Source organism: Lutra lutra, chromosome 7 (genome assembly GCF_902655055.1).
Source record: "Lutra lutra chromosome 7, mLutLut1.2, whole genome shotgun sequence".
NCBI lineage: Eukaryota > Metazoa > Chordata > Mammalia > Carnivora > Mustelidae > Lutra > Lutra lutra.
Window position 1 is genome coordinate 9336399 of NC_062284.1, and position 14593 is coordinate 9350991.

The 14593-nt window shown below is 45.0% G+C and overlaps 1 protein-coding gene across 6 annotated transcripts in view; it reads right to left on the minus strand.

Moving 5' to 3' along the window:
• The window catches only part of AKAP13 (A-kinase anchoring protein 13), a 330885-nt gene that overhangs the window by 107479 nt on the left and 208813 nt on the right, over positions 1 to 14593 (minus strand). The window contains exon 1 of one of the 6 annotated variants that reach the window (XM_047736226.1): positions 11669 to 12469. The exons of the other annotated variants lie outside the window; for them this stretch is intronic. Within the exon in view, the coding sequence (XP_047592182.1) occupies positions 11669 to 11749 (81 nt within the window). The 5' untranslated portion in view covers positions 11750 to 12469. Of the gene's footprint in view, positions 1 to 11668; positions 12470 to 14593 lie in introns of those variants that run through there. 6 annotated transcript variants of the gene reach the window in all.

Sequence of the window (14593 nt, forward strand, 5' to 3'; positions counted from 1 at the left end):
GATAATGTCTCAGTCAAGGGCAAAGATCAGGCAGGCTCACTGCCCATTATAAAAACTGAGGTTTCCTAAGGGTGGGGTTTCTCGACTGTGACACAGCGCCCTCCTGTTCTGCTCTGTGCTGCCCTTGGGGGACTTGGGAAACAAGAGGAACCAACAAGGAAGCGATACGCACGGTGCTTTTTTCTGCAATAAGAAATAAACTCATTTGTCCCTGGACCCAGGAGCCCTGTGACTTCAGCTAGCACCCCAGAAACTGTCAGGCTAACTTGGGAACCTTGAAGAGGGGTAAAATCTCGTACCTATCGCAGTTTTGACAGTTAGTATATATTAAATAGTATTAAAACATTTAAACACAGTGGAAAGCAAAAGTCTCTTGACAGAATCACACCTATGTGGTGAAAAACCTTAATCTGATTCAGTTTTCATTGAATGATTATGCTTGAATAAACATAAAAAAACAATATCTACTTTAACTTTTTGGTAGTTTACCAAATTTTTCTTTACAAATTACTTTTTGTTTTTTAAATTTAATTTGGGAAATCTTCTATTTTATCATAGCTTTAGGCTGGCAGGAAAGTTACAAAGATAGTACATAGTTCTTATATGCCCCTCCCCCCCCAGTGTCTCTAAGAGGTACACTCGTCAATAGTAGGAAACTGACATTGGTACATTACCATTAACTAAATTCTAGACTGGATTTGGATTTCGTTTCTCTTTCCACTAATGTTCTTTTCTGTTCCAGGATTAATACCAGGATACCACAGCACACTGAATGTGTGTGTGTGCCTGTGCACGTGCAAGCGCACACACATGTGTGTTTAATTTGGCATTTTCACATCTTTACTGGGATGTAATTCATATACTCTAAAACTCACCCACCTAAAGCATATGATTCAATGGCTTAGGATCTTCGCAGAGTCCTGTAACCGGTAACAAATGTCTGAGTTGAGAACACTTCATCCCGCCAAGAATATACTGTATCTGCTAGTCTTCACACCCACCCCACCTCTACCTCCCAGTTCTGGGCAATCCTGAGTCCACTTTCTGTGTCTGTGGATTTGCCTACTCCAGACACTTCACAGAAACGGAACCACACATTACGTGGTCTCTGGCGACTGGCTGCTTTTCCTTTGCAAAGGGTTTTCAAGGTTTCCCCATGTCACAGCACATATCAGGACTTCATTCTTTTACTACCGAATCATCTTCCGCTGTGCGGGGATACCCACATTTTGTTTATTTATTTATTCTTCAGTTGATGGACATTTGGGTTGTTTTCACTTTCTAGCAGTTTGGAATAATGCTTGCTATGAAAATCCATGTACGACTTTTTGTTTGGGTGTGTTTTCACTTCTCCTGGGTTTATACCTAGGAGTGAAACTGCTGGGTCATGTGATACCTTCACGTTTAACATTCTGAGGAACTGCCAGACTTCTCCAAAGGGCCTGCACCTTTTGATGTCCCTACCAGCAACTTACTGGTGTCTTATCTTTCTGTATCTGTGCCAATCCTTGTAATTGTTCTTTTCTGTTTATCTGTCTGATTGTAGCCACCCTAGGAGGCGTGAAGTGGTATCTCCCGGGAGTGTGTGTGTGTATTTAAAGATTTTATTTATTTATTTGAGAGCGAGCGAGCACAAGAGAGCTTATGAGTGGGGATGGTGGGGTTGGATGGGGGAGAAGCAGACTCCCAGCTGAGCAGGGAAGCAGGATGCCAGGCTTAATCAATCCCAGGACCCTGGGATCATGACCCAAACGGAAGGCAGACACTTAACTGAATGAGCCACCCAGGTACCCTGGGAGTATATATTTTTTTAATGGAAAATATATTTTAATCTGTTGGTTACTTTCTAGGAAAGGAAGACAGTATGAAGATGAAATGTGCATCACCCTTAGGTTTGCCTCTCTCCTTATTTAACTAAAAAAAAAAAAAAGGTATTAAATATCTCCTATATATCAAATCATTCTGTGAAGCCTTAAAAGCAGAAGTAGTCAAGAAAGTGTCCTGCAAGGATTCCCAGCTTATGTGAGAGAGATGTGGAAGTGGTTGGTTACTGTGGGTCTTGCACACACTGAGATGTGTGCTGCCTGGGACAACGTGAGCTGAAATTAATAGAAAGGAGAATGAGTGGAACGCCTTAAGGAGTAACCACGCTGTAAATGCTGCGCGTATTTTTGGCCAAGTCACAAATGACACAGAGAGACCCGGGGCCAGAGTCTACGACTCTCTGCTTCGGCTGCAGGCAAGGTATTGCACAACACGGCGAGTGGGGAAGTCAGAGACTGCCACATCCTTGTAGAAGCAGAAGAATTTCTGCTTTAGAGAGCTTTAGTTTCACACAAGTTAAGGAAGCAGAGGGCTGAGAAGAGAAGGTAGGTCCAAGGTGCCAACTGCGGCAGAGACGTCAAAGGAGATGAAAGTTAGAAGTTACTGGACTGGGCAACTGTGACGTTCCGCGTGACCCTGGAAAGAGCACGTTTTATTTAACACAACAGGTAAGATCAGAATTAAAGATCAGAATTTTATTTAACAGAACAGGTAAGAATCAGAAGTAAACACCTCTTGATATCTCTAGATTCACAGTACTGAAGTTTATAAAATACCGTCAGCTGGACTGGATCTCTCTCCTGCCCCAGGAGGAGGCACGATGCCATTTCAGAGAGGAGACCACACACACCCCGTGAGGCTAGATTTGCGGACAGCATCCTCGCGGACTAACTGTACCGGTGATGGCGTCTGCTCTGAAGGGTGAGCTTCTTGAAAAGAGAAGCACATCTTAATTCCGTGAGTTTCCCAACCGAGTAACGAGTGTGGATTTTACAGTGGATGCTTAATGACTAATCTTTGAATTCATCATCTGCAGTGATTTTACAAAGAATGGAAAGTTAGGACTGAGAGCCGTCAGAGTTATCACTCGGCCTCCGTTTACCAGATCCATAAACCAACCAACCCACCGGAGGTAGCGGACGTGGAGGAACTGGGCCAGGCAGGACGTACTCACAAACAGCAAGGGCGTTTTCTCCTCAGCCCCACAAGTGCCTCTTCTGACTTTTTCCTTTGTCTTGGAATTCAACAATTGTTTAAACAAGCTTTAATAACAATACTAAACTGAAACAGTCTGGCGAAGTATAATTCAGATCTCTGGAGGCGATTAGTTGGAAGACAGAGTCCAAGTCTACCTCGGACAAGAGTATTTAGAAAATAAAATATGAAAATGAAACAAATATATGGAACTCTGGGTGCCAAGTTTCTGAATATCAGAATGTTGCCACTGAGAGAAATGTCTTCTGTTTGTTTGGGGCTGTCTGTCCAGATGCCTGCTTCGGTCACCGACAGCTAATTAACAGCGATGTGCCCAGGAGGCACACCATCTCTATGCACACAAGGCACTTAAGCAAATCTGGCCACAATGTAGCTGTCAGCTGGTTCCTTCCTCCGAATTAGGCCTCATTCACAAACATTTAAAAGTAAAACCTATATTGAAAAATGTTCAGGTTTCAGGTAAATCAAGACTTTTTCACCAGGGAAGGATGGGGAAATGTAGCATAAGAAGGCTTCCTGAAGCTCTCTGGCGGTTAGCTACACACACATCCATCCACACAGCTGGCCAGGCACCATTTTGGGGGCAGCCGCCTTACATAAGAAACAGTGCGAAGGCACAGCAACAGACAGATGAGGAAGATGGGACCCTGACTACAGCTGGCAGGGTGGTTCTCACAGTTCACAAGTGTGAGGAACCCTTCTGAGTTAGAAATGCCATGGGTTCCATTTGCCTCCCGTATCCCATACTGCAGGATGACAGAGATAAATAACCATGTGACACGACTCCACCAACCGTGGGCCACAGCCTGGGAAACACTGAGTAGTCACTGAAATACAACAGTTGTACGAGTACCGGAAACCTAAAGAAGTAAGAAAGGTCCTTGAATTAAAAAAAAAAAAAAAAAAAAAAGATAATCTCTGGTTCAGATAATTGAGAAAAGCTTAGCAAAGCTGGTGGTCTATGAGGTGGGCCTTGAAAGGGGGCAGGATGCTCTGGAGAGAGGGGGGAGGCAGGGAATTCCAGCCACGTGGGAAAAAAGGATGGGTCATCAGTTAGGGCACTTCAGAGCTGGAGTTCATAGCCTTTCATGGCCCAGGCTCCTTCCAAGAATCTGAGGGAAGCCATGGAACCCTTACGAGAAACACGGGTGTGTGTCCAGTCAGTGGTTCTGGAGCATACCCTTGGAACCCCGATGACAGACCCTTTCCTTAGATGTCTCTGAGGAGCACAAAAAGCCCACAAGTTCCCAGAAAGAAGAGTGGAGGGTATGGCCACAGTGAATCTAGGCTTTATTCTTGAGCAAGGGTGGACTCTTCCCCCAATTACAGAAGCAAGGGAACGAGAGCAGTATTACGCCAGGAAGTTAACACTAGAAGTGTACCGATAAAGTGGGGTAGTGGGGAGGAAGGGAGTGTGGATCATCAGGACACAGACACCAGAGGGGACTGAAACTGGACTAGTCTAGCAGCAGCGTGCAGCTGGGCTGGGGAGGCGTCCTCTGCGGACAGAAGCAGCAGCAGATCCGTACGCTAGCGCACACGGTAGAATCCACAGAAATAAGAAAAAGCGGTCAAAATCCACCATGTAACAGACAGGAAGTCCCGTGGGGAAGAGTATGATGAGAGTCATACTCTCGAACAGAGTCGCACTCTGTTCGCCCACACAGAGTCTCAGGTGTTCCGATGTCTTTCAAAGAGGGCGACATGAGGCAGCCTGGAAAGCTCCTGCTTCTGGCCTCTTACAAATATAACCAGTGCAAAAGCGAGTGTGCATTAGCGAAAAGCACATAAGTCAAAACCACAACGAGACGCTGTATCATAGCCGTTAGGGTGGCTACGATCACCTCCCCACGTCCAAAAAACCACCAAGGAAATACCAAGTGTTGGCGAGGGCACAGAGAAGTCGGAACCCTGTGCACCGCTGGTGGGAATGTCAGATGCGGCCGATCCAGCAATCCCACTTCTGGGTATACGCTGAAAAGAACCGACAGCAGGGACTTGAACGGATATTTGTACACCAATGTCCACGGTAGTGCTGTTTGCAAGAGATAAAAGGTGGGAACACCCCAAATGTCCATCAACAGATGGATGGATACACGAAATGTGGTATGCGCATACAGTGGACTACCGTTCACCCTTAAAAAGGAAGGAACCTTTGATTTGTGCCACGATACGGCTGACCCTGCAGATCAGCACGATGCTAAGAAGCCAGTCAGCTAAGTACAAATCCCGTATAATTTCACGCATAGGAGCTAACCAGAGTAGTCAAACTCACAGAGACAACACAACAAAACAGAACCCAGAATGGCGGTTTCCAGAAATAAGGAGTAGGGAGAGAGAAACGTGGAATTGTTATTTAATGGGTAGAGTCTCAGTTTGCAAAGATGATAAAGTTCTGGAGACAGATGGCGGTGAGAGTTGCACAACAGTGCAAATGTTCCATGGCATCACTGACCTGTACACCTACTGGGGTAAGTTCTGTGTCATGGATCCTCCCACACACAAAAAAAAAAAAAAGGAAAAAAAAGGAAAAAAAAGCTTGCGTAATTAGAGATAAGCAAGCTCATTTAGATGAAAGTGGTCAAGTGGCCCACACAGTCAGGGGCAGAGCTGGAATTCTGGGCCAGATGCTACCAATCATGGTCAATGCCATTAACCAGAGGCCAGCGCCATGTGTAGCAAGTGCAGAAAGAATGTCAAAACACGTATCAGTATTTTCCACCACATCCTGTAGACAGAGACAGCAACACCAAGCATGCTGTCTTCTTGTGTGAACATATTGTTCTTACCATATAAATAAACTGCTTAAGAGATATAAACTGGGTTACAAAACATCTCCCCCGTCCTCCTGCCCTGTTTCAGAATCTGATATCACAGATAAGTCGGCCCTTGTTTCTTCTCACTCATACCGAGAGACAACTTAAAGACCGAACTATGTGGCTACACTGGAAACATTCAGAGTGCTTTCTATAGGCCAGACAGAACGCCAAGTCCCGAGTACAAACATGGTAACACACCTGTTTGCCCGTTAGTCTCTTTTCCAAAAGGTAACCTCTAAGACCGAGATTTTTCCATAAGCAGATGATAAGCTGGTTCTCTGTACTATCAACACTCTTCTTACCCCTCTGAGACTAGGCTTGGCCAGATTCTGATTCTTAGCAGAATTAGGAGACAGAAAAGGAAGAAACAACAGTGTTGAGACATTAATAATTTGAGTTTTAAAGAGACCAATGAAGATTATTATGAGCCCCTCTCTCCAGATTTTGCCCTATGGAATCTTTGAGCTAGTATGAGCAAGACGTGGGACTGGCAACAGACTGGATGGGTAGGAGAGGGAAGAAATTTTGTTTAGCAAGTGGCTGGAAGTAAGGAAGACAGAAGAAGGTAGACACTCTGCTATTACATATCCATGTTTTTGGGAGGGAGAAGTTACCAAAAAACTTTCTGGCTCTGACCCCATTTATTATTCCTCAGCTAGAAACCAAACTTAAGTCTTTTGTCCACACTATCTCTAGTATCCCTAGATCATAGACACCACGGGTATTCAACATCCAAAATTCGGGGGGACTATGAGGCACATGGACCATGGGGCAATGGAAGGTCAGAAGAAAGGCCAGGGCCGTCCAGGTAATTCTTCGTTCCTGCCACAAAGCCTGGGACTCCTTGTGAGCATCTGAACTACACCCACACTGTGTTCCCATCAGTCTGAAAATAGAGCTGTACATATTTCCAGCAGAGAGGGAACTGCCTTTTGTTTTTGGCAGCATTTCTCCTACTGTTTATATCTGAACATCCTAATAATACAGGCTCAGGGTTACACCCAGCCTTCCCAGCCATTGCTCATATTTACTTCCTCTGCAACTGTCTCAGGAGATCCAGCCAGAGTTATAAGCTGAACGAAAGGAAGCAAAAACCCACCATCCGGACAGAGAAGCCAATACTTGAGTCAAATCTTTTCAGGGAATCGGATTGCAACTGGGCAGATGTGCGCAGTTGTCCTCAGTACTGAGCCTCCTTGCATCTTTCGTTTGACGCAAGGTCGAACTGTCTTAGAGAAAGCAAACTTAGGAAGGATGGGAGTATTTCTCGGGAAAATGACACTAGACTTAAAGACAAATTACTCCTCTGAGTTTAGCTAATGAGGTCATGTGGTCTGCCCAAACATCATGGATAGGGATGGGACTGTCCTCTGTAAATATTTTCATTCAGTGCGCACAAAACATGGTTGCAAATCTTTTAAGGATTCACCAGACACTTTTAATCACTAGCTATAAAGTATGTTCTCAATAAACCATCAATAACATGAAGAATCATATTATTACTAGTAGGCAATATTTTTCCAGGTACCTATAGTTATAAAATTAGTAAAACAGAAATGCGCCTTGGACTAAAATCAGTTTACATCAGAAATCAATCCTCGATTCTGATGCCCTTCTTTCTGGTATGCTAGTTTTGCAGAAAGTTTCAGATAGGTAGTGTCCTCTTGTGTTAACATGCCTCTCGGGAACACTCACCGTGAGTTTAGATACTGAGCTACGTTAGGTGAAAACTTCTATCATTCACCAGCTTGTGAGTTCCCTACTAGCTTTTCGAGGGATGCTGACAAAAACAGGTTATGTTGGTACCAATGGGTTCCTGCCAAGAATAAAATTCTTCCATTTCCCATTTTGAGCATGTAATTCATAGTAACCAACCTCTTATCATAGGAGCAAGAAGTTATATACACAAAGATGGGGTGGTCAAGGGAATGTCATATAGTGAGGAAGAGCAACGAGTGTGTGCGTACTGGGCCAGGGGCTGAAGGCGTTAAGTGACCAAGGAATACTGTTAACTTATGCCTTATTATTCAGCAAAGAATTCGGAAAGGAGATAAAATTTCAGGGTTGTTGGAGGCCGATGATGGGAAGCCAGAGCTGATCTGAGGACAAAGACCGAAAACGTATGCAGCTTTAGGGATATCTTAAGGGAAGGCTTTGATGCAGGAGAGCTACCATGAAACAAACTCTACAGAACTGACCAAGGGAAAAGATCGGATTGTAGCACAAGCCAAAAAAAAGCATGGCTATATAACCGGGACGAGAATGGTGTAGCTAATCTGCAGCGAATTACTGGGATGCCGATGGAAGGCCTGCGTCGTAAATGTGGAATCCCACAGCAGCGGGCCCACAGTCTAAATTTTGTGTTTACTGTCCTCCTCCATCTGTGTTCTTACGCCAACCTTCCAGCACATTAACTACAGCCTACGTACCATGATGCGTGGGAATCCTTACTTAGAAGTCCTAAAAGAGTAATTCATTCCATTAACAGAACTTCTTGAGCATTTAATACAGATTAGGAATATTGTTTTCAGTACTTAGAAATAGTGAAGAAATGAAAAAATTATGAACTCATTTGTATAAAAGAGCAAATTTCTACAGACAAAAGTGGAGTGAGAACACACACATGACCACTTGAGGACAGAGTGGCATATGTACCCACATATGATAGTTTTTTTAAAAACATGGATTAATGATACCGAAGTTCAAAGTGAAAGATAATTGGAGAATACTTCTGAATTATTTAAAAAAAAAAAAAAAGAAGAATTATGGAAAAAAACTGCAAAAAATCGTGCACCAAAATAAATTTATATGAGGTCACAAATCTGCCCTATGTGTTATGGAAGGAGTTCTCGTCCTGGGAAAGAAGCAATCGACAAGAGTTTCTAAGACTATTTCCACTAGGGAAGTCTAGAGGCGCCTGAGTGGCTCGCTCAGTTAAGCGTCTGACTCTTGATCTCAGTGCCGTGAGTTCAAGCCCCATGATGGAGCCTACTTAAATAAATAAACAAATAAATAACAACATGGAAAAGAAACACATATGTATTTATATGAAAACTGATTCACACATTCATATTCATGTGCACTGCTGACTGAAGGGGAGGTCCACGATAGCAAGAAAACGCATGAAGTTTGAAAACAATCAGAGCTGGGTTTGCATCCTATTACCTGTTACACATGAGCTGTGAGACCTTCGGAAAATTACTGACTATTCCCCGCCTGTTTTTCCATATGTAAAATGGGACAAACACTAGGAATGTAAAAATGAAAAGCCTGGATCTCATATCCATCCACCTCTTCCCACTTCGGACCACAGAACCAAGTTACCATGCCTCGGGCTGCCGTAATGGCGGCCTAGCTCATTCCCACACGACCAGAAGGATCTCTTCAAAACGTGATTTGAGAAGTAACATGTCGGAACACAGCCAAGTCCTCATGGCCGTCAAGGCCCTGCTTTCCTCTCCCACTTACGACTCTTTGGATACTGCTCCCCTGCCTGCTCAGTGTGGCCCCGTCATGGTAGCCCGGCCACTGCTTCCTGAGGACCTCAGGGTCTCTGCATTTACTGTTCCTTCTCGCCAGAACACTTTCCTTTGGCAGCGCGGGCATCCTTCTATCCTCTGCAGATCAGCTGTTTAAATGGCAACACCTCAGAAACACCTTTTATCTAAAACAGGCCTTCTGATTATTTCCTATATAGCCCATTTCCCGTCAAGTAACTTACAGTAATCCCTACTTTTTAATTTCTCTGTTTATTGTCTGTCTTTGAGCAAGAGAAGGATTTTAAAGGACCATGTACCCCTTGGATTTAGTGCCATCGCTGGCATCGAACGCGCCATTAATAACGTTTTAATGTACAGCTCTCAAGAATATCACCTTCTTCTCTAAAGCAAAAAAATTAACAAGAAACTTAGTTATCTTATTTCAAACACACTATTTTCAGGACTCCAATTGTAACGAATGCCTATTTTCTGAGAAGTGAAGTTTTCTCTACTAAAACCTTCATTATACAGCTTGGCAGCATGGTACAAAAAAAAAATACAAGCAAATTCACCTAAAAAACTAATTATCCTTCATTAGTTGTGGGCTTGTGGGAAAAAAAGAAAATCACATCTTCGTCAGTCAAGTACTTCATACTCCTCACTTGGCTCAAGAGATCAGGGGAAGACTTGGGCTCTTCATGTGAGCATGCGTGGGGGCAGGTGTGTGGACGGAACAGCTGCTGCCTGAGCAGAAAGCCTCAAATGAAATAACGTATGTGGAAGTGTTTCGTTAAACTGTAAAACAGCATCTCTGGGGCCAGTAAGCCCACGCGGATTTAGCTCCACTCGTAAAGGCTTTCCTTCCCGGCTACAGTGCAGGGTACTGTGCATTTTAGCATTATTTAAATATGTGATACTCCCTGTGACACCCAGACTGGGATGTTCTACCCTCCCTCCTTTTATCGCTTCTTTCTCTTTCCTTAGACAAGTAAAATCTAAGATCATCAAGAGTCAAGAGTATAAAGGTCCTAAAAACTGAGCTCTCCTAAATAATATTTGAGGACAAAAATTTTAAAACACCACTGTGTTTTCATAGAGGTAATCACGTTTCGGAGGAACTAAAATTGATTACATCTTGGAACATGTTCGAAAAGCCAAGTCCCAAACTGCTCTCAGCTTAGGCCTGGCAAGTCGGACAAGCACCTGGCCATAATCAGGAGGGACAGGGACACCACTCTGTCACGAATCACGACTCCTACCTGGCCCCTCATCCACGGTGTACGTCACTGGTTTCTGTGACTAGCCTTCTAGACCCATTTCTGGGCCTCAATGGACCAGTGAAAAAGTTTAGGAAGTCTCAAGTAATAAACTGAATTGACAAACCGGTAACACAGTTCCAAAATCTCCTTGACCAGGGCGACACGTCACCACTCCCCCCACACCCCACCAGCTTTATACTTTCCCAAGTTCAGGTACTGAGGTTCTTTGGCATCTGTGAAGCACTTGGTCGACTTCCAATTTCCCCTGCTTTGCCAGAAAATCGCTAAACTTCCAAAAAGTGTTCCTGGAGTCGTCCAACATTCCCAGACTCCCATCTTATGGCTGGAAGAGTCCTTACTAATTTTAGATTCAAGGACGCCCTCTGTGAGCGATTAGCCGTTCGGAGTCTCCACCCCCATCCCGCTTAGACACCGACATCACTGACGCCAAGAAAACAAATACAGCTACCAACAGAGTCCACGAAAAGCAGTCAAACCAAGGCGGGAGCACCACTCTGCAACTTTAATCAACGGGCTGGAGACCCCTCCAAAGGGAAAAAGTGTCCTTCGTGCCCCTACAGAGTTACAAGAGACAGCAGAACACAAGAGAGAGGAAAGATTCAGAGAAAAGGCAGGAAAGGAGACCAACAGAGAGCGATGCCCAGACAGGTGGGGCTGGAGCAGGGGAGGGTGAGCGGGCGGGGATAACAGGGACAGAGGGACAGACAGAGGCATCTTAGGAAAGAGCAACTCTGAAGATGAATTTCTCCCGCTGTGATTTTCAGGAGTATGAGGTTCTCCTGAGCTTAAGAGCACATGTTAAAGCAAACAAAATGATGTCTCAACCGTTTCAGTGCGGCTTAAGACTGATTGTTAAGCCCAATCCCCCACAGTCTCTGTTCAGATACTCTTTTGAGAACCTTAGAATCATCAACCTTGCCCCTCTGTTCCCGACTTTTCACACATCCTCTCAGCCCTTCTCCCCGGACAGGGCAGCCAGGCACTCAGTCACCGGATGTGAAGAGATAAAGGCGCTCGGGAGCTGTGGGCTCTGGGAGGTGTGGCCCCTTACCTTCAGCAACACCACATCCACTGTCCTGTCCACCCTGGAGATGTCACACAGGCTGTAGCGCCTCTTGTGCCGCTCATACATTTTGTTCAAACCGCACTCCCCCAAGTCCAGAGTTCCAAATTTCGCACGCTGAGCTGGAGATCTGTGCCTTCCAAACTCCTCGCTCTATAAAACCCTCAAAGGGTCCAAAATTGATTAAAAAGAAACCAAGTGGAATCCAATTCCTTGAACGGATGGAAGACTTTCTGGCGACTTCAGAGCACCGGGGTGATAAATTTGTAATTCATAATATAAACAGTAAGTGCCTCCTGATGTTCTACTTTATGCAGATCCCGAATGAAAGAGAAGCGTGCAGCGTTTCCATCACTGGCGACAACTCCAGGAGAAAAATTAAGAATGAACAGGCTACGCATAATGGCCGACGCACGTGGGGGAAAAACCCAAAGCAGGCAATAAAAATCCAGTCTGCACTTTGTCAGGAAAAGCGAAAGAGAGAAAAAGGTAAAACAACTCTATTTCAAAGGGATGGCATGAAAACATTCTCATTTTCTCATTAAATTCTGTTCCTGCTTACAAAAAGAAAAAAAGAGAGAGAGAGAGAGAGAGAAGAGAGAAGGAAGGTAAATTTTTTCCTTTACAGAAAAAAAAACCCAAACCAAAAACCAGTAGAAGCTTGGGAGATTCTGTTCAAAGTAGAGTCCGTGGAGTCGGCCTCTTGCTCACCAGACAGTGGGGCTTGGTTCTGGTTTCAGCTGAAAATCTCTACTGACAGCAGAGGAAAGGCGAAAAGAAAGACCACTCCTGCTCTCCTCCCTCCTCCCTCCTTGGGCGCTGGCCCTTCCCTACCCCAGCCCCCCTTCTCCCTCACCCTCAGGAACGTCACTACTTGCCCTTTCAGCTCCGCACCAGCAGCCTTGGAGGCTTGAAAACCTAATTGCAGTGGGAACATGATTCATCCACAGACGGAGAAGAGAAAAACAAGGCTTCCTTTTCCAACCCACTTCCTCCTCCTCCTCCTCCTCCTCACACTGTCCCCTATGAAAAAGGTTCTGTCAGGCATTGCAAGATGTAACTCGAACGCTTTGATGTCCGAGCAGCGCGATAATAAAAGGGGGAGGATGTCATCCTAAACATCACGAGCAAGTACAACATACTTATCTATTCCACGAAGTATAGAAAATGGAAACTACCCAAGGCGCACACGCAGCTCCCTGCCAAATGCAAACCCATGATTTAATATGAGAAAAATGTTAGCCAAGTATTTCAGGGCTATGTCTCTAGAATCCAGAAGTGGCTACAAAAGTGCCTGATATGGTTTAAAAATCTTTCAAGAATGGTTCATTCTTTTTGCCTTTTTGGGGGGCGGGCAAAGGGTCGGCGGGGCAGAAAATGAGTGACAGAAGGGGCTTTAACGACAATTCAAGAAAAAAGGAGCAGAATGAATGGGTCCATGTGTCAATACTTCTGAGCAAGGAGGGTCACCTAGGCTGGGACCACTTCCCCCTTCAGGGCTTTCACGGGCACTGGTTGAGCTTCTGCCTGGCTCTGTCACTTCATTGTTGCTGAGACGCCCTCCCCCGCAGTCCTACCCTGTGCCACAGCCTCTGGGCAGCCTACTCCAGCATTATCCTTACTTCAGACACCCTCTCAGCTTGGTTGGTAAGTGATCTGGGAGGGGGAAAAGAAGGAACTGAGGGAAGCAAAAAGGAAACAGTGGAGAAAGCAAAGAATAAGATCTTATCCTTTAGGAGCATTAGGCTGCCACTATTTTCCTCAAGGGGCTAGGGGAGTCCTCAGCCAGACCTGAAGAGTGTGAGTGAGGGTCTTCAGATACCACAGGGAAGAGGAAGAAAAGAGATTTCAAACAGTTCAAAACAGAGTATTGCAAACAGAGGTGGTAACAAGGTTTTTCAGGAGTTTTATGAAAGGGGTGGAGAAGGTCTGATGAGTCACCATTTCCTCAGGCCAGGCGTTCATGTTGCTAACCAGCCAAAGGAGGAAAGTGCAGCAAACCCTATGAGAAAGCAAGACCTCTCCTCACCTACCACTACACTGCAGCCCTAGCTGTGCCCAATGCGGAGCCCCGATCCCCACCCCTGTGTCATCCAAGGCAGGTGGACCGCCTCCCCCTCCCCACATGCTCCCCCATGAGCCCTGGCTCTGTGATGTTACCAACATTAACAGTGAAACAGATGTTGCTTTTCACTAGAGCGAGCATGGAAAACAGTAGAAACAGGAAGATTAGAGAGAGATTAAAAAGTTGTAAATAAAGTTGTTGCTCAGACTTAATAAAAGGGTGGGAACCTGGCCAGGACCTTACAAATACTTTGAGATTCTGTGGTCCACAGCACAAATGGGAAGACCCATCAGGCTTTAGGATATGGGAAAATGGCTAGTTTTATCACCTCTTCCGTATGAACTTTCATCAAGCTGTAATTCAGAACCCCCCTCCTCTCCATATGAATATAAGGCCAGCTCCCCTCTGTCCTCCACATGGTTTATTCCTCCTGCCACTCCCTTCTGTTTTAATTAGAAGCAAATGTTTCCTGCTTGCAAGGTTCCCAGGCATCTCTCAGGGGACCAGAGATGCTCAGTCACCAGAGAGGCTTCCGACTCCCGACCCTAAGTGCTTACTGACTTAAACGCTTAACAGATATTCTGTGCCTTGCAGGGAAGGCAAACAAATAACAAGGTCTCTGTCCTCAAGACGTTATGGAATTAAAGAGAAACCGGCTTCAAAATCATGCAATTGCCTGAAATGTTTTGAGACATAACTAACCTTTTTATTTCTGGCGATCTGCTGACTTTGTGCCAGAGGCTGGAAATCTAGGTTTCCTCCTCCTTCTGCACACAGAAACCTACTACAAAGATTTAGAACTGTCCTTCTATGTTGTTTCTTCTTCTAGGATGAACACTCTGGATAGG